General features: G+C 41.3%; 1 protein-coding gene across 1 annotated transcript in view; it reads right to left on the reverse strand.

The window, feature by feature from the left end:
- The window catches only part of DNAH14 (dynein axonemal heavy chain 14), a 448,557-nt gene that overhangs the window by 84,339 nt on the left and 338,396 nt on the right, over positions 1 to 25,822 (reverse strand). Inside the window, 10 exon segments of the mRNA XM_077812193.1 lie at positions 9,247 to 9,368; positions 10,767 to 10,997; positions 11,281 to 11,496; positions 12,088 to 12,228; positions 13,059 to 13,154; positions 19,914 to 20,045; positions 22,546 to 22,705; positions 23,369 to 23,463; positions 23,951 to 24,076; positions 24,418 to 24,526. Coding sequence (XP_077668319.1) covers positions 9,247 to 9,368; positions 10,767 to 10,997; positions 11,281 to 11,496; positions 12,088 to 12,228; positions 13,059 to 13,154; positions 19,914 to 20,045; positions 22,546 to 22,705; positions 23,369 to 23,463; positions 23,951 to 24,076; positions 24,418 to 24,526 — 1,428 coding nt within the window.

The following is a 25,822-nucleotide window of genomic DNA, read 5'->3' on the forward strand; positions in this document are numbered from 1 at the left end:
GGCATCCATCACAACAGGATTTGAGTATCAAATGTTTCTTGTCTAGCGCTTTCAATCTGGCATCTTTCAGCAACACTAAGAACACTTTAAAAATAAATTGGGTATTGGGTTAGACCCTTGCAGAACCAAAAGGGGTGGAGTGAGGTGAGGTGAGGGGGCAGAAAAGATGGCTACACACCACTTTTATGTCCTCTTGATCTTGTCTGGGAGTTGGTTTGACTCCCACTACAAGTCAGAATGGCCTCAGGGTTGCTCTATTTTTTTTCTCCAGAAAATCAGCTATTTCTCTTCTCCCGCCCTAGCCCCAGCTTTATCCCTGTTAAATAGGGGTAGGAATGGGAGGTGTCCCACAGCCAGGACTGAGGTAAATGGAAAAGGTAACCAGATTGTCAGGTGCTCCCCAATGAGGAGTCAGCCACCATAAAGCTGTTTTACTCCACCCCATGGCAGACTGGGGCATGAACTGTAGATACCTCACGAGCAACCTGTCCCTGTGTGACCCTACCCCCTGATTAAGGACACTACACATTCAGATAAACTGAATCCCAAAGGGGTGACCAAAAGACCTCCTAAGAGACTGACCACATTTGTCTTTTTCTTTCACTCTGACTCTGTCTCTTGCAGGGGAAGGAGATGAAAAAGTACCTTTTTGTTTGTTTTGTTTGTAGAAATCCCATGTGTGCCTCAAACGGGGAAGACTGTGTAAGCAGTACAAATTGTGGACTGGTGAGGATGCAGGGGGTCCCACACCCACAACACCAAGTCTCACTATTCCTCTGATGTCATCAAATATCTGTGAATCCTACTGGAAAAGTTTCCTTTTCTTGTTCTGGGCCACATAAAGGCTGACAATTTACTACTGCTGTAAGTTATTCCATTAGCTCAAGGTGCAGAAGTCTATGCAGTGGATTTAAAGGGTCAAAACTCATTGATAACTCATGTGGGCCTGCTCTAGGGACAGAATACAGGTTGTGTAGTGAAGGATGCTGCTGTCTGTGTGACCTCTGCCCCATTTGCTGCAGTAATAGGAAGTTGCGTGGTGAATGACCTTATGGATTTCAGGAAGAGAAAGGATGGTCTTATGGTTAAGACAGTTGAATGCTGTCCCTGCTCCTGCTACAGAATTCCTATATTATGCTAATCATTTCACTTAAATGAAACTTTTCACAGGTGACCACTAATTGGGTGTTCTTCACTTTATGGGTGCCTGACTTGAGAGCTTATGGTCAAATCTGTAGAAGTGCAGAGCACTCACAGCTGCCACTGAAGTCAAAGGAATCTGTGCTTTGAACATATAAAATGCTATATTAAATTAAGGTCGCCTGTTGATAGCTTGTGCCCTTTCCAGAATATTGAGTTCAGCAAAACTAAAACTTCTGAAAACACAGAAATATAGAATTATGGTAAATGCCCTCGCAACCTTAACTCTGCCCTCACTGGAACTAGCAATAGCTACTGGCAGTTATCTGAATGCACTCCAACTGCATTCTCTGTGTTAGGTGTAACTGTACTGAATAGAGGAGGAATAAGTTGGAGCAACTTGAAAGAGCTGTGATTGTGATATGAGGAGATCTGGTTCTGAGTCCCCCTCCATTTGTGTTATCAAAGGAAAGAGATGCATGTGTACCTTGATAGTCCAGTCTGCATCATTTCAGTACAGAATTGTGTAGTCTGTCTCAGTAGAGAGTACTGGGGTCTTCTTACCATGGGTACTGTCATAGTGAGGGGGATATGAGAGAAGTCTGGATTTCATGATGCGCAGGAGAAAGTATAAGTTTAGGTGGTGACCTGTGTGTAAGTGTGAAGGGGCTGTAAAAGGGTATAAAGTGATTGTTAAATTTTACAAGTATGGTATTCTGTTGGGGGAGTAGGCTCATAGTTTGAACATAGGGAAGCGCAGTTTGCTCCTGTCCATTACAATGCAAAGAGTGCAAATATGTGAGTTATGGATCTTGTGGGGGTCTCACTCAAAGAGGGCAGAGTTAAGGTTGTATGGGTGTTTATCTTAATTCTGTATTCCTGGTTTTCAAAAATTTGAGTTTTGCTGAATCAGTGTTGTGGAAGGGCACAAGCTATCACCAGGCAACCTTAACTCTGCCTTACTGGAGTTTTTTGCCATTTAACTTCCTAGTTCTTTTTTAAACAGAAAAAGAGAAATGTTGGTTTGTAGGAGTTAGTGCAGCGGTTCTCAAACTGTGGGCTGGGACCACAAAGTGGGTCTCAACCCCGTTTTAATGAGGTCACCAGGCTTAGACTTGCTGGGGCCCGAAGCCTGAGCTCCACTGCCTGGGGTCAAAGCTGAAGCCTGAGGGCTTCAGCCCTGGGTGGCGGGCTCAGGCTTCAATCCCCGCCTCTGGGATCGTGTAGTAATTTTTGTTGTCAGAAGGGGGTCATGGTGCAATGAAGTTTGAGAACCCCTGAGTTAGTGCTCATTTAGGCATTTGTAGTTCTCACTTAGGTTTGCAGTTGATATGTTTCTGTGGCTAGGTAATAAAAGATATAGGATAGATATATGGAGACAATACCGGCATAACTATATCATTGTAGCTATGCTGGCATAACTGCATATTGTAGATGCAGCCTGCATTGATGGAAGGGATTTTTCTGTTGGTATAGGGACACCACCTACCTTAACAAAGTTAGCTATGTTGACAAAAGCATTCTTCCATCAACACAGCTGCATCTACACCGGGTGTTAGGCCAGCATAGCTATGTTGGGGTGTGTTTTTTCACACCGCTGATCAATGTAGCTATGTCAACCTCACTTTTAAGTACAGATCAATTCCTAGCTTCTATACAGTGCTTTTCAGCAGTAGAACTTTACATCATTAACCCCATTTTACATGTGGGAAACTGAGGTACAGAAAGTTGAAGTGACTTGCCCAGCAGGCCAGTGGCTGAGCCAGGAATAGTCCCCCAGACAAGTGGTTTTTCCACTAGACGACATGATTGGTACATAATTCCTAAGTGCTCTTCCCCCATCCTAACATTTTATTAGAGAGGAATGGGGATAATGGTCATGCTTTGAAATTTTGCCAGTGTGTATTTGCTAACAGAGCTGATGAGAAAAATCTCACCCATATCTATGTGCTAAACCCTCAATAGTTTTATTACTTGGTTGTTACAGTAGCTTCAAGCGTGAGAGAGAAATCTGGTATGTCTCTCTCCTTCTCCATCTCTTGATCCCCCACCATTCCCTGGAACATATAGCCCTCTGCCAACATTTCCAGTTCCCCCTCTCCTTCCCATCCCATTCAGCCATTAATTAGCACGGCAGAAGCCATTAACATGTAAGAAGTTGCTCCTTGCTGACTCCTGCCCTGTGCTGCTGACTAAAAATATCACAGGCAGCACTTTACTGGAGGGCCCCACACTACCTTGCTTATGTAGCCACAGATGCACACTCAACTAGCACCTCACTTCCATTGCCCACCTGCAGATGGGACTCCTGCACCTACTTCAGTCAGGCTTCCCCAGCCATGCCTCAGGTCCACTCAGTCTGCCCCTTCTCCAAACTGAGCCCATCTCCCATACACTTTCACCAGCTCCAACCACACATATCAGTGATGTGTAACTTAACTATTCATTTTCTGGATTTCAGATGTTTAAATCTGTAACCTTCAGTTCCTCCTCCCCCCCAGATCTCCCATGGAGGAGCAGGTCAAGAAGCTCAAACAGACCAAGAGGAGCAGTGTTCCCCAGATCACACAGCAGGTAAGGAGAGGGGCTCAGACCCCTGCACAGGGGCAGGGCTCCTCCAGATCCTATCACTTATATGGAAGGAGAGAATTCAGGGCAGAAAGTCTCCCCCAACCTCATTCTCCAATTCTCTTTTTCCCCTCTCATTCCCTCTAATCCTTACCCTCTCTCCCTTACCTGAGCCCCCCAGCTTCTCTTCCCTCTCCTACAACCCATTCCTATTTATCCTCCTCTCCAGGATACTTGCATCCTTCATGGCACACCCCCACAGCCCCTCCCAATTACCACCTATCTTGCCCCTTAACCACCCCTACAGTCCCAGTGCACATTCATACGTGTAATTTATTTTCTTTTCAAAAATAGTTCCTGTGCCTTCTGAATATTCTGTATTCAGATTGTACTTCTCAAAAAAAAAAAAATCAAAAACGCACTTTGACTGAGGCAGATTTTTCTCAAATGTTTACTGTTCATTCTCAGATTTCTACTCATGGTAGGTTTCAAACTTCAAAGTTGCTAGAATGTGAACTTAGTGAAATGCTATTTTTTCCCTGGGGGCTGTATCTTGCTGAAATGACCTACTTTTGCATAGCTAACCCTACCCCCTAAACTGACATGAAGCGTAGCAAATTTCAAGAAAAACTGTGTAAACATGCAGGTTTCAGAGCATTTAGAAGAGTTGTGCTTTACACAGGAAGGGCTTCCCAACCTTAACTGAAGAAGAGCTAGCACTTCTTTATAATATTGTATGAAATTACAGGGAGAATGGAGCAGAGGGGCTCTACACATCCATCAGCATTACAGCAGGCTCAGAGGGATGTTAAGTGAGATTCTCAGTTGAAAGAATTACCAATGCAGATAAATACAGGCTAAAACAATAGCTCTGAGAAGTATGATCCCTCCCCCAATGTCAATGGGTGTTCCCTTCCTGCCCCCCCAGTGCTGGAGAGTTTCTGATATGTGTCAAGCAAACTGTTCTCAGTTCCTCACCCCAGTATCAGCATTGTATTTTGGGGGGCATGCTCTGAGCAGCATGTCTGTTTTAAGCTCCCCATCCACAGAGGCAAGGCTTTCTCAGGTTCTGGTTCATATGTGGGGGTTAAGGAGAGGGGCTCAGATCCCCTTAGAAGGGCAAGGTATCCCAGATCACCTGATGGGAATAGAAAATGGGGCTCAAGCACCTCCAGAACAACTAGCCCCCTCCAGAACCTGGCTCACGAGGGGGACATGGAAGGGAGGTCAAACCCCACACATGGGCAGGGAACCCCAGATCCCAGCTCACGTGGTGGGTAGGGAAAGCAGCTCAGAACATCTCACTCTCCAAATAGGCAAGCCTCCTCCAGAAGCTGGCTCACATGTGGAGGGGCAGAGAAAGGGTCATACCCCTGTAGATGGACTGGGGGGGTTCCAGATTGTGGCATACATATGGGAGAGAATGTGGGGCTGACAGGTGTCCCTGCCCCTATCCTCCTTCCCAGTGTCCCACCCCTCCTCCAATCCCAGGGGCTCGGTCATAAATATGAAGGGAAGGGTAACCACCTTTCTGTATACAGAACTGTAAAATCCCTCCTGGCCAGAGGCAAAACCCTTTCACCTGTAAAGGGTTAACAAGCTAGGATAAACTCCCTGGCACCTGACCAGAATGACCAAAGAGGAGACAAGATACTTTCAAAGCTGGCGGAGGGAACAAAGGGTCAGTCTGTCTGTGGGATGCTTTTGCCGGGAACAGATCAGGAATGCTCTTCATAACTCCTCAGAACTTCTGTTAAGTGAGTAAGTAATCTAGCTAGAAATGTGTTAGATTTCCTTTTGTTAAATGGCTGGTAAAATAGGTTGTGCTGAATGGAATGTATATTCCTGTTTTTGTGTTTTTTTGTAACTTAAGGTTTTGCCTAGAGGGATTCTCTATGTAAGGTATTCACCATCCCGATTTTACAGAGGTTATTCTTTTACTTTTTCTTTAATTAAAATTCTTCTTTTAAGATCCTGATTGCTTTTTCATCGTTCTTAAGATCCAAGGGTTTGGGTCTGCGTTAACCTATGCAAATTGGTGAGGATTTTTACCAACCTTCCCCAGGAAAGGGGTGTAGGGCTTGGGGGGATATTTTCGGGGGAAGATGTCTCCAAGTGGGCTCTTTCCCTGTTCTTTGTTTAACACGCTTGGTGGTGGCAGCATAGGGTTCAAGGACAAGGCAAAGTTTGTACCCTGAGGAAGTTTTTAACCTAAGCTGGTAAGAATAAGCTTAGGGGGTCTTTCATGCAGGTCCCCACATCTGTACCCTAGAATTCAGAGTGGGGAAAGAACCTTGACAGGCACCATTTCAGATTTTGGTGGTGGTGGGGGGGGAGGGAGCAACTTTAACCATGATACTAAGTTAAAGGCTAAATCACCATCCCTTTCTTACCTTAATCACCCTGTCTCTGTAAACAAAATACTGCCTCCCTGCCCCAGGGGCACCTCTCCTTTTCAGAACTTACGTTTCACACTAATGCTGTTCTGTAGTTAAGAGCTCCACCAGGGAGCTTGCACACCTCCTGTATGAAACTGGAGGGGGGGAGCTCCGCCCTCCCCTGCTCCCCCTAATTGGCATCCTTGCCCAATCCTCATCACCAGATCGCCAACCTCCCCTCCCCCATTATTACCTACACCTTCACCTCTAATCACCCTCCCCTCCCAACAAGCATTTGCTTGTGCAGTTTATTTTCTTTTCCAAAAATAGTTTTATCGCCTCTGAATATTCTCCTGTATTCACTTTACAAATCTGGACCAGATTTAAACTCTCAGGATATGTCTATACTGCAATTAAAAACTTATGGCTGGACCGTGCCAGCTGACTTGGACTTGCAGAGCTCAGGCTAAGGGGCTGTTTATCTGTGGTGTAGAGGTGGTCCACACCTCATAGGGTCCCAAAGCCTGAGCTCCAGCCCTAGGCCAACCATCTACACTGCAATTAAACAGCCCCTTAGCCCGAGCTCTGCAACCCACGAGCCTGTGTCAGCTGGCACGGGCCAGCCACAGGTATTTAATTGCAGTGAAGATATACCCTCAGTGCCTGGGGCAATGCTCAGATTCAATAACATATCTCAGAGCCACACAGGTCCTGTGACACAGAAGTAATTTTCCAGATACTGTAGTTAGCCTCTCTCTCGTCACATGTGCAGTGTGAGCCATTAGGAGTGTAAATACGTTCATGATAAATCAGCCTTAGAACTGCTTGGCACGTGCCTAACTGGAGAAGCAAACTCTATTTCAAATAATATTTTCCCCAAAAGGCTGGTGGGTGCCATGCACTTTGTTGAGATATCCTTGAGTGTAACACTAGTATGATGATCTGAGCCCTGGTTTGATCTCTACCTGTGAACAAAAAGTGTCAGAATGTGTTTTCTGGGGGCTGTATCTTGGGAACAACTTGGTCAAATGGCCCCAATTCTGGATCACTAACAGAACTCTGTGCCCCATGAGGAACATCAAATTTCATGGCAATCCTAGTAATCATGTGGATTTTAGAACACTTAGAGCAGAGGTGGGCAAACTATAGCCCGTGGGCCACATCCGGCCCGTGGGACCATCCTGCCTGGCCCTTGAGCTCCCTGCCAGGGAGGCTAGCCCCTGGCCCCTTCCCCGCCATCCTCCCTCCCTTATGCCACCGCGCTATGCCACCGCGCAGGCAGCACTCTGGGCTGCATGCTCCTGCAGGGCAGAGCGGCAGTGTGTCTGGCTCCGGCCAGGTGGCGCGGCTTCAGACATGCTGCAGGGGGTGGTTGGATAGATGTGGGGTGGGAAGTGGGAGGGGGCGGATAGGGGGCGGGGGCCAGGCTGTCTGGGGAGGCACAGTCTTCCCTACCCGGCCCTCCATATAGTTTTGCAACCCCAATGTGGCCCTCAGGCCAAAAAGTTTGCTCACCGCGACTTAAGAGTCAAGCTTTCAACAGAAAGCTGGTCTTAAGTTTAACACTCTGATAAATCAGGGCCTAGGTGTCTCAGATTAGGCACCCAAAATTAGTGGATACTTTTGACCTTAATGTCTCTCTGCCTCAATACCCCTTCTGTAAAATAGGGACAATACAATTCATTTTCATGGAGGTGTTGTGAAAATGAATTATTTAATGTTTGTGAAGCAATCGCATACCTTAATGATAAGCATCACAGAAAAGACCATGAAGAAACTAATAATTTTGTCTTCAAAGCAGAGTTTATACTGTGCAGTAAATAAGGCATGTGGCACACATTCAACAACAAAGAGAAAACAAAGTATTGAATAGCTACTCATTAAATGAGCACTATCCATGCTCTTATTGAATGAAGCAGGGGTCCTGAGGAAAAAATAATATGTGATCATATAAATCAATACAGTATCACAATGGATACGCACAAGGGAGTTGAATTAAGATTGCACAGGCAACCTTAATTCTTGCTGTTAGGATATAGATATTCAGGCCTGTCTGCAAAGGCCTGTGCTTTAAGAATGTAGGTGTATTCTTATCACTTGGCTAGTTCCAGAGGTATAAAAGAAAGAATCAAAACCACTGTCTGCCAGTGTAAGGGCCTTCTCTTACTGTGACAGTTTGTGGCCCTGTGCTTAGGCTCAGGCCTTTGGCTAAGCAGCAGAGGCAGCCATAAGCTGGGAAGCGAACAGTCACATCCTCACATTCCAAACTAGTCACATTGAAATAAGGTGCTATTGGGCTGTTAGGCACTATCAGGACAGGATTGTATTCCTATCACCTCCAGAGAAAGGGAAGTGCCTAGAAAATGTAAAAGGAAACTTAGTTTGATAGCATCCTGTCTGGCAAGAACTGACTTATCAATAGCTGGGATGTGAAATCCTCACTTCTGTGTTGTCTTGTCATTGTAGTTCCCACTTTGCTATTGTTTGTCTGTATAATTAATTTTGCTGGGTGTAAACTAATTAAGGTGGTGGGATATAATTGGTTACATAATCATGTTACAATATGTTGGGATTGGTTAGTCAGAACTCAAGTTTTACTATATAATCTGAAGTCAATGAGGAAGTGAGTGGGTGTGGGTGGGGGTGGGCATGTGAGATGGGAACAGGGAATGGGGGTAAGAAAATTGGAATCATGTTTTGCTAAAGGGGGAGATGGGAACAGGGAATGGGGGTAAGAAAATTGGAATCATGTTTTGCTAAAGGGGGAGATGGGAACAGGGAATGGGAATAAGGAAGTTGGAATCATGTTTGGCTAAGGGTAGGAATGGGAACAGGGACACAGGTCTAAGGCTCTGTGGTGTCAGAGCTGGGAAGGGGGACACTAAGGAAGGAAACTGGAATCATGCTTGCTGGAAGTTCACCCCAATAAACATCGAATTGTTTGCACCTTTGGACTTCGGGTATTGTTGCTCTCTGTTCATGCGAGAAGGACCAGGGAAGTAAGTGGGTGAAGGAATAAGCCCTCTAACACTTGCATTTTCTAACTTTACTTTGCTACCTTAATAATGTTCTTAAAATACATTTTGAGAGTGTAATTTAATATATAGTACAATTTAATACAATAGTAGTTAGAACAATTGTCACTAATGAGGACAGTTACCTAAAGTTGTGGTTGTATTCAATTTCAGCATCTCCAATCCTGATGAAGTCTTTACCTCCTCTACTGTAGATTTCCTTTCTTAAGATTGGCTTTAAATTTGAATCCAAAGTTTCAGTAAGATCCTAAAACCCATAAATATATTGTCTACATTGCAATCATTATGGTTAATTAATAAGCTTAAATAATTATTTAGCTTTGTGAGCTCAAAATCAGATATACACCTTGGGTTTTATCGTTACATTTAATTTCTGGAAGGATATTCATATCCTCTGTGCCCAGCCTGGAACTCCCCTTAAAGAGGGACCCAGGAACTGTGGGTACTAGAGACACCCTGTCAGTGATATTCCATTGGAATCATGCTGCCTAGAAATGGAAGTGTGGGGATGGCAAGGACACAGAGCTAATGCAGAGGCATAAGTCCTCAATGCAGATGGCTCTGGCATTCTGATCCCATAGCAGTCCATGTAGCTGACTGAGATTTTCTTGTAGGTATGTGGTTTTATGGAGAAACTGTCAGTGCTCATGGCCTGTTCTCCACACCAGTTTTAACACAGTGCAACTCCATTGACATCACTGGAGTTACTACTAATTTACATCAGTGTCAGTGAGGAGAATCAGGTTCCTAGAGCTTTAGACAGATGTTTATTATTAAATTTAAATAAATAAAACTACAAAGTAGTTCCATCACTTCCATTGCTCTCCTACTCTTACACCTTTGACAAGGGAAATTAACATTCAAATGCAATCTATTCTTCTTACATGTATAGTTTTCTGATGGGAATTTTTTTCCTTGTTATTAACTCAGAACCCCCCTGTGGTGGGATGGTTACCCTGCTCCGGCCCTGATGGGCTTAAAACAGGCCTGGGAGAGGGCTGTGCCAGGGGAAAAGCTGGGCTGATTGGGAAAGCAGCCACAGCTGTAGCCAGTGCAATGAGGGCCCAGGTGGCCCTTATAAGAGGGCTGTGGGCCAGAAGAGGATAGATACTCTCTCTAGCTTCCTAGAGGGAGAAGCAGCTGGCTGCCTAGGAAGCTAAGAAGGGTACCTAGGGTGGAGCAGTGCTGGGGAAGGGCAGAGGGAGCTGGGGAGCTCCAGCTGAGCAAACCCCCAGGCTGCAGGCCTAGTGAAAGGCCTATAAAAGGGTACTGGGGCTGCAGAGGGGCAGCCCAGAGATAGGCAACAGGTTCAAACCTCCCTTGCCAATGATGAGTGGCTTTTACAGACTGCAGTCTGCCCCAGTGAGAGGGGGCTAGATGGTGACTGGCAGTAGCCACTGAGGCAAGGAGGGGGATAGGGGTTCCCCTGGGTGGGGAGACTCGGATTGTGGGTTACTGCTGGGGTGGAACCCTGATGAGGAGGGCACTGGGGTCTGGGAGGGACTCAGGGGCTAGCGGCAGGCAAGACACCGGCCTGCAGAGGGCACTCCTGGCCGGAAGAGCTAATTCCCAGGACAACCAACAAGAGGTGCTGCGCGGGTGAGTCGTTGCCCCACGACACCCCCCCAAAATTAAAACATACTACCTGTAGCAGAATGGAGTCTCCAATTTGCATGGCATTTTCCAAAGTTCTTAGGTAATTGGAATCAGAAGCATGGATTTGTCGTAGCTTGTCACCTTCCATTTGACAAATCCATTTGTAAGCCTGTTTCTGTGGATCAATTAGTAAAGGCCATCGTTGTCCAGTCTTAACAAGGATAGCATTCTCAATGGAGTACTGGTCAAGAGGCAAACCTTCATTTTGCCATTTACTGACCTAGAAAAGTTTCAATTTTCAATATTTGAATATTTTTACATTTTTGACAATCCTTGTTATTGCATGGATACAATGCTTACAATTAACTATATATAAAGACATAAACAATGTGATGCAACAAAACACAACAATCTAGATTGTAAATAATCTCAGTAAAATACTTGGACCTCTGCATTTTACTCTTAGTAAATCAGGTTTGGAATCAAGTGTTCTGAAAGGGGGAAGTCCTGATTTTGATGTAAAAAAATCAGCTGTGCCCCTCACCATCTGCTCATGTTATTACCTCATTTTTTTCTGTCATAGCTGTTATTAGGGAATAATTTGGAGACACAGGAATGATGTTCTCATTACACAATCTCAGACATTCGTTTATTAGCTGCTGACGATATCCTGCTGATAACACGCCGCTGTAGATAATGCATGCTGCTGAAACAAGGGCATCACCCATAATCCCTTGCAGCCTTTTGTCCAGGTTATTAACTGATTCTTTCCATCGCTCCTAACACATCCAAATGAAATATCATTTACAATAAAAATGTAACTGTTTTTAAATGTATCAAAGTTTACTGTTTACAATTATGTGGAATAGAAATTGGGAGTGTAATTGAAGTGACAGTTGCAACTCTGGACCAAGGAAAGGAATCATTACTGAAGCACCTCAGTACTGACTAGTCATGATAGGGAAGACTTCCTCCTGCCCTGCAGAACAAGTCATAATAGGGGAGGCCTCTTTCTGCCTTGCAGTACAAGGGATTGGAAATACTGTTGTACCTGCTAGAGGGAGGAAACTAAGGTGCAGCTGTTGAAAGGTGGGAAGGTTGTTTTTTATTGGGCAAGAATAATCCTCAGAAAGGCACTTCTCCTCTTCTTCTGCCCAGGGCTGGGATCTAGTTATTAAACTTGACAGGCCAGCACAAAAGGCCACAACAGCACGGTAAGCCATACGGTAACGTGGGAGAGGGGAAGCACTATGCGAAAAGGGGAGGCAGCTTCCCACCCCTGAAAAATGTAAATGAAGTAAAAATGACACTTTTATGCTTGAATGCTCTGAGGCCAAAAAGTGGACAATACAAAAAATGAAAGGCAATACCATCTCATCCGCCAGAGCTGTACTTAATATCGATACTCGCTGTAGACGCTGAGTTGCCAGTTGCTTTCGAGTTGCTAGCATTTCTCTCTGGGCTATGCTCTCTTGATAGCTTGCCTCTAAGTTCTGTTCATGTTCTTCAATCTAATAATCGATTGGCAGACAATAGATCAAGGTTTTTATTTTTTATTTTGACTGAGGGGCGCCTGCCTGCCATTTATCAGACTTAAGAGACCTACTTCATTGCTTCTATTACTACATGTGCTACCGATGTAACAGGCTTGAGCTTATTTAAGAAAGTAAGAGCTTACTCTTGCATTGCTCTAAAACTTAGTCTTCTCATTATTCACTGTCTGACAATAAGATGTCAATCCACGAATGGCAAATGATCACAGCAATTTTGAGGCTAAGTCACCTCTAGCCTTTACCCTCTCTGAAGTATAGGCACAACACAAATTTCTATTCATTTTCAAGTGGGCCTTTCCTACGTTTTGGAGCAACATTTTCCCTTGGTACTGAAATTGTTCTTTTGGGGTTATTTATTACTATTGATTACTTTTCTCTTGTTTAACACTTCCTGCATTAATAAGTCCTCCTCCCACTGTAAAGGTCAGTGTCCCAAATTTGAACTCTAGTTGGTTGAGAGGAATGAAGCAAACCAGGAGGCATTGGAAGCTATTTCTCTGAAGAAATCACTGTTTTTTAAGCTTTGCTGAAGTTTGATTAAAGGCCTGATCTTGCAGTCCTAGTGCAGGTAAAGCTCCCATTGAAGTAAATGAGACATCACACAGGAGTTCCACAGTCTTAGGACTGTAGGACTGGGCCCCAACTCTCTAGTAAAGAAGTGTCTCTCCCTTCAGAAGCTTTTAAAATAAAAATAACTGGTACAAGTTTTAGTAGGGGCTATGAAAAATATGAATATTTTCATGCTTCAATAACTAAGCAATAACATATAATAATGAGAAATGTCTCACCAAGGCCAAACTTCTTTGTTTTTCATCCAGTTTTTGATGGGCAAGTCTTAGTACTTCCTGAGCTTCAGTAACCCGGATTTGTTTTGGCTTCACCAACTAGATAAAAAGATGTATCACAGGCTACACTTCACTTTGAATGAAGAAAATGTATACAGTGTGTTAAATACCACTTACATTTTTTTGAATTTTTCAGAAAGCTGAAAAATGACTTTTTCCAACACCCACCTTTCTCCTGCAGTCACCCCGGTAAAGATTTTCAAAACTGGGCGTGCGAAGTTAGGCTAACTGAAATACTAATGGTTATCAGTTGGTTGGTAATGGTATTGGTTGCTAATGTTTGTATTGACATGAAAGAACTATCTGCTGGTCATCTTATTTCCTAATGCAGACTTAGACAAGTATAAACTACATTTTCCCATTTCTTCATTGTACCCTCTTTGTTTAGCTTGTAGACATAAGCAAATACCTACCTTGACATCATAAGGCCATGTTTATTAACCTAGGTGCATATTACTGAAGAAAGTCTCCAAGAAAAATAAACGTCGGATCTTATAGTATAGTTATATAATGACATATTTAGCTCAAGTCATAGAAAATGTGGCAACCTGTACTTTCCAACATGACTGAAAAATCAATATTAAAAGTGAATCAAAAGGATGTCCAAATCAGACAAGTGACTACCCAAATCTTTCATTCTGTGCATAAATTATATTATATTCATTGCAACTCTGTGCTATTCCTCCATACGCTCTCTCATGGGTATATGCCTCCTTTTGATTTATTTTATTACTGGCTGCATTTGATTGTTTTGTCTGCCTTTCTGGGGTTTACATGCAGAACATTTGAGGAAAAGCTCTTGTATAGATTAACATTTTCTTTCAGTCTGTAAAATGTCAATTGTTTGTAATAAACACATTAGAAGTTATTGATCAACGAAAGTATCTGTTTGGCTTCTAATTCAGATAGTTCAAGGTAAGCATAACTGTTTCTCTAAAATGTTCACATATTTCTCATACTATTTTAAGACATGTATAAAATCAAACACAAATGTAAGTTCTATGATATACTTATTTTTTCAGTATAAATGAAAATATTTACATATATAGAATACAAACTCCAAATACTCAAAACATGCATCAGGAAAACAAAAATCAGGCAATTGTATTAAATTCTGAAATTTTAAAAATAGATTTGGAGTTCTTTATTTGCTTTTTCTGTTATGACTCTTTAGGGTTTATATTTTCAAACTTTTCTCTGCAACCATGAGGGCTAGAGTCTTATGCTTTAAAAATTAAAATTGAGATTGTCAGGTAATTAAATGACTCCTGGAATTGGCACCTCAAGGAAAAACTCCAAAATATTGGGGGACTCAGTATAAAATCGTAAGAGTTGGCAACTAAGTCATCATGGTAAAAATGGGTCATAGGAGAGAGAATTAGGATAGGGCCTTAAAGATAAGACAAGAATTGAGCCTGATGTGGATTAGAAGGGGGAGTACAATGGATGGATGAATAGATGTGGGGGTAATATATCAAGAGGCCAGAAAGAGGAACTGACCTTTTGGTAAAATAAGGATTTCAGTTTTGGCCATGTTAAGGTTGAGCTAATGGTAAGAGATCCAGGAGGAGATGTCAGACTTGCAGAGACATGGGTCTAGATGGAGGGAGGCTGCGAAGAATGTACAAGCAGATTTCAGAGTCATCAGCAAACAGATGGTAGATTAAGATGTAAGAGGACGAGATCAGCCAAGGAGAGAATTCAGAGGAAAGACCCCTGTGGGATGTGCATATGGAGTGTAAAAGGGGATGAGGTTGACCCATTGAAAGAGATGCTGAAGGAATAGTATGAGTGGCATATGGAGAGATGACTATCAGAAAAACCAAGGGAAGGAAGAATGTCTAGCAGGAGGGGAGTGATTATCGTGCCAAGATTAGGAGGATGGAGTATTGTTTCCAAGACTTGGGCAGGAACAGGTCAGTAGAAACCTTAAGAGTAGTAGTTTCAATAGCGTGAAGAGGTCAGAAGCTACAATAGAGGAGATCCAAGATGGAACTGGAGAAAGATAACTTAAAACAGCAGTTGTGTATTGTGAGCTTGATGAGTTTACAGCTGAAAAGAGTTGAAAATTGGAAAGGGAGGAGACAGGGCTGACCATTTATGAGAAATCAGGGATATTGATGGATTGAAGTTTGGAGGAAGTCTACATGGCAAGACTGGAGAGCAAGGGGTTGAGTGATAAATTATATGAGGTCAAAGAATGGGAACTTAATGGTGGAGAGATCAAAGACAGCAGTTTTTCGTGAAGACAAACTCGAGTGACCTTTTTGGTGTGTGAGGAAACATCCAATGATGTCTTCTTGCACAGTAATCCATGATCATGTGACTGTAACTTGAAATATTTTATTCATTGGTTCTCCCAGACCAAAGTTAACTTATCTTCTTTTGAAGATCTAAGGTGTAATTCTCTGGCAGAAAATAAAGACAAAGCACTCCATACACTTAGGGAAGAGGATTTCAAATGAAAAGCCAAATTCTGAATTGTGAGCAATGTCAGAAGATAATGCAGTTATCCCCTTCACCACAGCGAGGATCTGAAAGCAAAGAGCTCTAAGTGTTCCTGTCAGTGGCTGTCTCCTCAGGTACTTCTACCTGTCCTGTTCTACTCCTAACTCTTCTGCTTAGCTCCTACCCTTGCTCCCTGATTTTATGTGAATCCTAGAGGCTTGTCCAACTTTCATTCCCTGGTAACTGCTGCTCCCACTCCACTCCTTTTTCTTCCAATTACCCTAATCTAACCTGCCCATACACTTCTTACTTCCCCATCTGACCCTTCTCCTGGCCCCCAGGATATGCCTATCAAATAACTTCCTTCCCACACCATCACCTCACCTCCCATTTAACTCTCCATAACCATTCTACCTAAACCTCCCTACATCCTGGCTCTATTCCCTCATTCGTATTCACTCTATTTAAATCTCCATTTGGGTCCGGATGCTCCACTTCACCTCCTGCTCCATCTGTTTCCCTGCCTCTAGCTACATACCAATATGTGGTGAGATTCCCCCTTCTGAGCATCAATTTGTTAAATAAAGGGTGGTTTATTACATTATTAAAGAATGAAAAAGGAATAAAAAATTATCATTCTCCATGTACATATACTTAACATCTCCGCAAATAGGGGCCTTGAGAGGAAGATTCCACAAACTTTCCCTCATGAAGATCTTCTCACATGGTTTCATTGGGAGGCAGGTTTTGAAACTCACTGTAGGCGTGGACTAGACAGTAGGCAGGCTTTGTGCCTCACCTCAGCTTCTTGGGAACATGCACCCAATGGAGCTGCAATGTCAGGGATTTTCCTGGTTGCAGATGCCTAAATATACCCTATTTAGAGGCTATATTACTTTTCCTGTCAAATTAACAGAGGCCTGGTGTATGGACAATGCACATCATTCCCTAGAGCTGGGCTTGCTCAACTGCCTGTCCCCTCCACCCATGCAGATCTCTGGATGGACAGTCTTCCATGGAGTGCAATGGAAATGGAACTGCCTTCAGAATAGGGTTGGGGATCCTCACACAGTTCAAGGAATAAGACAGGACCCGACCGCTTGTATTACATCTTCTGTGTATGTATTTGAATATGTATGTATTACACAGACACTGAATATACATACAGAATTATTGTGCTGTGCTTATGTGATAACTGTTGAAATGTTTAATCCCAATAAATATATTGTACACACTCTTTTCACGCCATGTATCTGTTTCTATAATGGAAATATTGTTAGGCCTGTTGATTTAATCGCAATTAATTGCACTGTTAAACAATAGAATACTGATCGAAATGTATTAAATATTTTGGATGATTTTCTACATTTTCAAATATATAGATTTAAAGTACAACACAGAATACAAAGTGTACAGTGCTCACTTTGTATTATTATTACAAATATTTGCACTGTAAAAATGATAAAAGAAATAGTATTTTTCAATTCACCTCATACAAGTACCAAAATGCAATCTCTTTATCATGAAAGTGCAACTTAGAAATGTAGATTTTTTTGTTACATAACTGCACTCAAAAACAAAACAATATAAAATGTTAGAGTCTACAAATCCACTCAGTCCTACTTCTTGTGCAGCCAATCACTAACAGAAACAAATCTGTTTATATTTACGGGAGATAATGCTTCCCACGTCTTATTTACAATGTCACCTGAAAGAGAGAACAGACATTTGCATGGCACATTTGTAGTTGGCATTACAAAGTATTTTCGTGCCAGATATGCTAAACTTTCGTATGTCCCTTCATGCTTTGGCCACCATTCCAGAGGACATGCTTCCATGCTGATGATGCTCATTAAAAAAATAATGCGCTAATTAAATTTGTAACTGAACTCTCTGGGGGAGAATTGTATGTCTCTTGCTCTCTGCTTTACCCGCATTCTTCCATATATTCCATGTTACAGCAGTCTTGGATGACGACTCAGTATGTTGTTCGTTTTAAGAACACTTTCACTGCAGATATGACAAAACGCAAAGAAGGTACCAATGTGAGATTCCTAAAGATAGCTACAGCAGTTGACCCAGGATTTAAGAATCTGAAGTGCCTTCCAAAATCTGAGAAGGACAGGGTGTGGAGCATGCTTTCAGAAGGCTTAAAAGAGCAACACTCTGATGTGGAAACTACAGAACCCAAACCACCAAAAAAGAAAAGGAACCTTCTGCTGGTGACATCTGACTCAGATGATGAAAATGAACATGCAATCGGATCATTATTGAGCAGAACCCATCATCAGCATGGACGTATGTCTTCTGGAATAGTGGCTGAAGCATGAAGGGACATACGAATCTTTAGTGCATCTGGCAGGTAAATATCTTGTGACGCCGGCTACAACAGTGCCATGCTAACGCCTGTTCTCACTTTCAGGTGATATTGTAAACAAGAAACAGGCAGCATTATCTTCTGCAAATGTAAACAAACTTGTTTGAGCAAGTGGCTAAACAAGAAGTAGGACTGAGTGGACTTGTAGGTTCTAAAGTTTTTACATTGTTTTATTTTTAATACAATTATTTTTGTACATAACGCTACATTTATAAGTTCAACTTTCATGACAAATTTCAGAGTAGCAGCCATGTTAATCTGTATCCGCAAAAAGAAAAGGAGTACTTGTGTTACCTTAGAGACTAACAAATTTATTTGAGCTTTCTTTTCATGACAAAGAGATTGCACTACAGTACTTGAGTTAAGTGAATTGAAAAATACTACTTTTATATTTACAGTGCAAATGTTTATAATAAATATAAAGTGAACTCTGTACACTTTGTACTCTGTGTTGTAATTGGAATCAATATATTCGAAAATGTGGAAAACATCCAAAATATTTATATAAATGGTATTCTATTGTTTAACAGCACGATTAATCGCAATTTTTTAATCACTTGACAGACCTAAATATTATCGGTTATGTTATCATATATATTGAGTTTAGTCAAACTTAACATGCTGTAACAAATTAAACTACCCTAGTCTACTGTTTATACCATGTGAATTTTATTCAAGAACATAACTATACTGGGCAAAACACTCTTACAGCTAAATTCAAGGCTCAGACTGTATACAACACACACCCAAAAATGGCCTGAAGGGAATCATAAGGTGTAATTTTTGTGTCCCACTCCCAAAATCTTGCAGAGTTCACATCACACAGGTCCTCTGCAGCTGGAGCTATGGAGACCAATATTCCAGGGTGGTACCTGGAGTCAGGACCCTATATTTTGAGAGATGCACTCTTTTACTTGGCTTATTTATTTAGATTTAAGTAACAATAAAATCACCTCTGAAGTTGCAACGTATGTCTGAGATTGCTAGTAGATTGCTTTTTTTACAAAAGCAGCGTATGAGCAATCTGCATGGGGAAGTACATGGGTCTATAGCTGGTCTGAAAACAAGTCCATTGTCTGATCTAAAAGTACTTGGGACCTGAATCTTGCCCCTCTTATTTAACCAGTGTTAAATTCCTATTTCTACTTTACCTAGAACTTGCTTAAAATTGAATTTCTATAAAATATTTTTAAAATACGTTTTTGTATTTAAAAGTGAATTTACTGGTTGTGAAAAGTGTCTGGTAGGACCTAGGGAAGGAAAGAAGGGCTAAATCTCTCTTTATCCACATCACAGGAACAATATGAGCACCTCCAAATATGTCTCAATCCTGATCCAGAGAGAGAACCTCAAAAAGACAGAAGATTGGTTTTCTGGGCTATTAAATCTTCGATCTCCCAACAAGACAAGAATGAAAAGATCCGGGGAAGGACAATAGGGATGGTCATAGATGTAGCAAGATTTATATATGATGAGAGATAGTAAAGAACAAATTGGTACTGAAAATTTATTTGGCTTTTTAATCATGCCCAGTTTCTATCAGCTTGCATAACATGGAAGTGAGATTGAGTCAGCACAGATTTTAATATTTCTGTTTTTTATTCCATGTACTCTAAGGCATCTAGTTGAGTTCCTGGAATATAAGTAGCATGGGTTTTGCAAACTAACTTTCACCATTTCTATTTTGAGATTACTGCTTTTAGATAGATTGCACAGATATTACTAACAGAACTTGGCCCATGAGCTTTATTATGGGTAAGTATTTGCCTAAGAGGCTGAATCAATATTCCAGTAGAACAACTGTTTTGCATGAAGGTTCTTACTAATTTAAATAGGTAATTTCAGTTATTGTTGAATGCATTTGTATATGAAAGATCATATTCTAAGAATAGAAGATCTACCAAATATATTCTTATAGGAACTTGTATTAAAAGAGTTTTTGGAAATAATGATAATTTTATTAAATAAGATACCTTTTGTATTTCATGGTAGTGATCCAAAGCTAAAATCCAGTGACACATGGAGCAACAGGCAATAGACACTAGTCCCACTTTTGATGGTCTAAAGTCAGGTGAACTTACATATCTTTTCAATTGCAGAAAAACCTAAAAGCCCAAAGAGGTTAAATATTAGAACAATGATTTGAAGAGTTATTACAGTGTTCTTTGTTGCTTAAGGAGAAGACAACGGAAAATATTTTTTAGTTATGTGAAGAGGAGAAAAACCCACTATAAATACTTCGGGCAGGATCATTTTCATTGATGTAAATCCATAGTAATTTTACTGTCTTCAGTTAGATTTACACAGAATTACATCATAGAATAGTATCATAGAAATATAGCGCTCGAAGGGACCTTAAGTCATCTACTCCATTCCACTGTGCCAAAGCAGGACCCTGCAGTCCTAGACATCCCTGACAGGTATCTGTTTAACCAGTTCTTAAAAACATCCAATGATAGGGATTCCACAACCTCCCTTGGTAGTCTATTCCATTACTTAACTATCCTTACAGTTAAAAAGTTTTTCCTTATATCTAACTTAAATCTCCCTTGATGAAAATTAAGTCGATTACTTCTTATCCTATCTTCAGTGAACATGAGAACAACAGATCACAATTCTCTTTATAACAGCCCTTAGCATATTTGAAGACAGTTATCTGCTCCTTCCTCAGTCTTTTCTCAAGACAAAACATGCCCAGTTTTTTTAACTTTTCCTCTCAGTTCAAGTTTTCTAAAACTTATTGTTTTTGTTGCTCTCTTCTGGACCCTCTCCAATTTGTCCACATATTTCTGAAAGTGCAGACACAGTATTCTAGCTGAGTCCTCACCAGTACCTGCGAATTGTCAGACTCTGGTTTGAGGCGGGCAGACCTGGTAGTTTGGAGAGGTGGTCAAGAACAGATACAAGGATCGAAGACCATCACAGAGTTGGGTCTGGGTTGAGTTGGGGAGAGGCTGTGGGTCAGAACTGAGATCAGAGTCCATAGATAAACCAAATCAGGATTATAGCTGGAGTCCCGATTCAGGCCAAAGATTGAAGCTGGGTGGGAGTCAATCTGAGGGTCTAGGGGATCAGGAGGTGGATGCAGGGCTGGAATGGGTCAGTAACAGGGCTTGAGCGCAATCGGACAGGGCACGGGCAAGGCTGAAGCAAGCTGGAACAAGGCTCAGGTAAGGCTGGGACAGGAATTGCACCAAGGGCAGGCTAGACGCAGAGGGAGTCTGTAACCTATGAGACAGTGGGAGGGTTCCTGGCTGAGCAGTGCTGTAGCACAGACTAACCTGACATCTGATGCCATCAGTAAAATACCTTTGCCTTGCAGTTTTTTGACCCAGGCCCTGCTCAGGGATAGGCTGCTAAAGCATGTCTGAGTGCTGAGTCACTGCAGGCTCTGTTGGAGGGTTGAATCTTGGTAGCTGAGTAAGCAGTGGTAGTCTGGTTGTGTGTTTGCCTCACACAAGGTGAAGGCACAGAACAGTTTTCACAAATGCAATGGTGCTTAGAAAACAAAATGGGGGTTATTATTTGATACAGATGTATACTGAGTTCAAAATACCAAACAGAATTCAGAAGTTGTATATAGGCAGGTTCCCCAAATCATTACAACACCCCTAAACCTTGATATTAAGAAGAAAATTCTGGTGATGGAAGTGAGATTTAAAAACTTCCTAAACAACAAAAACGTATAAAAAATTTGCCAAATGGCAACTAATCCTATCTTTTCCTAAATTAACACTAATATGTACAAAAGAACTAGTATAATAAGCTAAAAAGAGATGTGTCATGGATACTAGGAAGCTCTGTCTTACAGCCACAGGCAGTGAGAAGGAAATGAGTTGCAGGTGGACCACCTCCACCTTTGTTGCCCTCAGTATGAGACCACAAGGACGCTCAGGGTGTAGTGCAGCCCCAAACAGATGCTGCTGGCCAAAAAAACACATGGGGAGCATGCGCACCAAAACTGAAATATATATCGACAATCACGCAAAGAAGAAACTACTGGTTTAATTTTTTCTAAAAGCATTACTCTCATCCATTCTTTTCTACATATTGATAGAAAGGGGAAGATTCTGTGTTCCTCTATTTCTGCATTAAGCACTAAACCACTTGAGTTGAGGGGAAAGGAAGCTTTAAAACACTTCTGCACCTCCTCTGTTCTGTCCCCAGACCTCATGTCAACTCAGAGCAGCCCAAGAGCTAATCTAAATTGTGCCAGTTTGTAATAGCCCTCTATGGACAATTACACTGGCAGACAGCACAGTGTGCTCATGACTTCCTGTTTCCTCACCCTCCCATCCTGCCCCTGATATGGCCCATACTTCTGGAGCTGCCAGGGAGTCCAGCATAAAGGTATTTATGTCAGGTCTATGCTGGGAAGAGAGAGCCTACCCATGACAGTAGGATTCTGCAGCGGTTGTTTCTGCCTCTGCCCCCTTTGTAGCCCCTTCATCCTGCCACAGTGGCATAAAGGGGCTGCAACACGGGACTGAATCTGGCTCAAAGTTGTTATACAAAATTCAGTCTTTATTAAGACAAAATCAACACCCTTTGAAGAATCCTAGAAGAAGTGAAGATAAATTATTGGGCACCATTCCATCACTTTACCTTTTCTGGTAGATTATCTTTATCCAGGGTAACTAATTTCTTGAGGAATCCTGCATCTGCAAGGAGGAGCTTTGCTGTTGCCCAACTAGGTTTCTTTTGCAGTAGAATACAAACTGCATTCATAACAGTTAGTACAAGAGGAGGAGGATGAGTATATACTCTGTAAAAAAAAAACAAAAAACAAATATTTGAGAAAATTAATAAACAGTTTCATACAAAACATTTTTACAAAGAAAGTATGGTGCTGTATATTTTCATTTAAATCATCCAGTATTGGCCCACCTCAAAGACAGGCTACTGGATTAGATGGTTCAATAGTCTGAGCTATTATGTTAATTTCTAAATTAATACTAATTTCTATGTGTTCTTACTAATTAGTATATAACTATACTACAAAATACTATATTGTTATATGAATAGAAGGGAGAAGAAAATAAAAACAAACCTATAATAATAGAGGAAAACTACTGAGATCCGAGAAAGGTCTGTGTAGAAAATGAAAATTTCTGACAAGTCCCTTTTGACCCAATATAGGGGTGGCGGGTGTGTCTGTGTCTCTATTTAGAAAGAGAATAAACTAACCCATAGGAACTAATTTGACACATGAAAGCATAAAGAATTAAGAGTAAAAGAGTGAGTCAGCTTGAAATGTAGGCAAGATTACATTGTTTGCACTTTCAGAATAATTTTCTTTAGTTATGGATGGAAGGAACGTCAGTGGAAACCTTTGCTCTGTTGTGTAATTTGCCAGCAGCATTATTCCAGAACTGAAGACTGCTATTAGTTGGAACAGTGACAAAGTTTTAAAACAAAACAGACCTACCTGAGTTCTGCAATGTGAGCTTTGTCCAATGCATCTAGGGCAGCGAGGGCCTTTTCCAAAGCTGGCAATACAGCATTTAGCTCTTCAGTTGCTTGCTACATTGTTAAAAAAAAAAAAAAAAAAAAAAAGTCAACCAAACAAAACCCCCCACAACCCACAGAAAAAAGTCAGAGTTGGCATTTTCTTTTGGCAATATGTACTTGAACAAAAACAGTTTTCTGTATATTGTAACCAACAGTAGGAAAATGTATGTTTTGTGAGTAAGACACACAAAAGGATGGTATGAAGTACTAAGGTGTTATTCATGCACAGTTACTTTTCTAAGCAGAATCATGCTTGAAAGAACTAGAACAGAGATCTATCAGTTTTTCCTACTTCTAATTTTATAATATGGTGAAGATTTCTAAAAAAACAATATCTATGCTGGAGGCATATGAAAATTTCTGCACTTTTTGGAACTTATTTTTACCATAAATAGAACTGGATCTTTCAAGGTTGTTAATGCCCAGAGTGTTTTTAATGCTTTGAAAAACTAGGCCCACAGAAACCAAAATCTGTAAGAGACCACAAGAGACTCGGTACCTGAGCATATTCTTCCACAACTTTTGTTTCCTCAGCCATGATTTCTTCATCCTGTTTAACAAGAGTTCGAACCTGCTCTACTACTAGTGAGTCTCTCTGAAGTTTTTCCACTAGTTCTTCTATCTCCTAACAGGAAAAAAAATTTTTTCCTTTACAAAACATTTTGACTGCAGAATTTCAAATACACTTGGTGAGATGACTGAATAGTGAGAAGGCTGAAACATTTCAGAAATGCATTGTTTTTTCTTTTTCTCATGAGCCAATCAGGAAACTGACTTGTCTTTATTGTGTCTGAATCTCCTGTCAGCCATGAAAGTGTTGAAGGAGAAAGGGCATAATATAACTCACTGTCAAGAGTGATAATAACAAGTAGGTTTTTGGGTCCTGAATTTTGTGGAGAGGAGGAGGTGGAATGGGAGGTCACAGAAGATTTTTAAAGCCTACTTCAGAAAGTAATTTGTAAATACCTTTGATTTTTGCTCTATTTGAGGGCCAAGGACAAGCAACTCTTCTTGCATTTCTGTAACCAGTGATGTTGCTTCCAGGAGCTTGGTCAGACCATTGTAAAAACAAGCCCTAAAAATAAAAATTAAGTTGTGTTCTTTTATTTGTCATTAAAGATAACAGTCCAGTTTCATTCCATGGTCTCTGCTACCTTCTGCTCTGGGAAAATCTGACTGCAGGGGTGGAGGGATAGCCTGTAGCAGTGGAAATCTGCTATAACCTCCCCTCCAATGAAGGCCCACAAAAGGCCGACACAGCCCAAATATTTGCAGTATGAGCTGGAGAGATGGTCAGGGACGGGCATCCAGAGGTGAGCTGATTTACCACATCCATTGAGGAATCATACCTGGCAGGGTTATTATGCAATCTCAACTGTACAGACGGTGTTGCAGGATAGACACAGGATTGTGGGGGTAATTTTGTTGCCCCAGGGAGAGATTAGCTTGTCCAGGGAAGTATAATTTACAACTACTTCCACCTGCTTGGGTGCCTCTAGTTTAACAAATGCATTTTAGGTGGTTTTTAATATTTTGAAACAGCCTCTAGTATACGGACAGTGTGAAGATTAAGTAAAATATAAGTTATTATACATTGACTTTGGGATCTTTAGAAATAATTAGGGTTGTCAAGTGATTAAAAATAATCACAATTAATCTTGCGATTAATCGCACTATTAAACAATAATAGAGTACCATTTATTTAAATATTTTTGGATGTTTTCTACATTTTCAAATATATTGATTTCAATTACAACACAGAATACAAAGTGTACAGAGCTCACTTTATATTTATTTTTGATTACAAATATTTGCACTGTAAAAAACAAAAGAAATCATATTTTTCAGTTCACCTCATACAAGTACTGTGGTGTAATCTCTTTATCATGAAAGTTGAACTTACAAATGTAGAATTATGTACAAAAAATCTGCATTCAAAAATAAAACAATGTAAAATTTTAGAGCCTGCAAGTCCACTCAGTCCTACTTCTTGTTCAGCCAATTGCTCAGACAAACAAGTTTGTTTATATTTGCAGGAGATAATGCTGTCCACGTCTTGTTTACAATGTCACCTGAAAGCAAGAACAGGCGTTCTCATGGCACTGTTGTAGCTGGTGTCGCAAGATATTTACATGCTAGATGTGCTAAAGATTCGTATGTCCCTTCATGCTTCAACCACCATTCCAGGGGATGTGTCTCCATTCTGATGATGGGCTCTGGTGGATAACAATCCAAAGCAGTATGTACTGATGTGTGTTCATTTTCATTAACTGAGTAACATGTCACCAGCAGAAGGCTGACTTTCTTTTTTGGTGGTTCTGGTTCTGTAGTTTCCGCTTTGTACTATTGCTCTATTAAGACATCTGAAAGC

This window comes from Eretmochelys imbricata, chromosome 3 (assembly GCF_965152235.1).
Source record: "Eretmochelys imbricata isolate rEreImb1 chromosome 3, rEreImb1.hap1, whole genome shotgun sequence".
In the NCBI taxonomy this organism is placed as follows: Eukaryota; Metazoa; Chordata; order Testudines; family Cheloniidae; genus Eretmochelys; species Eretmochelys imbricata.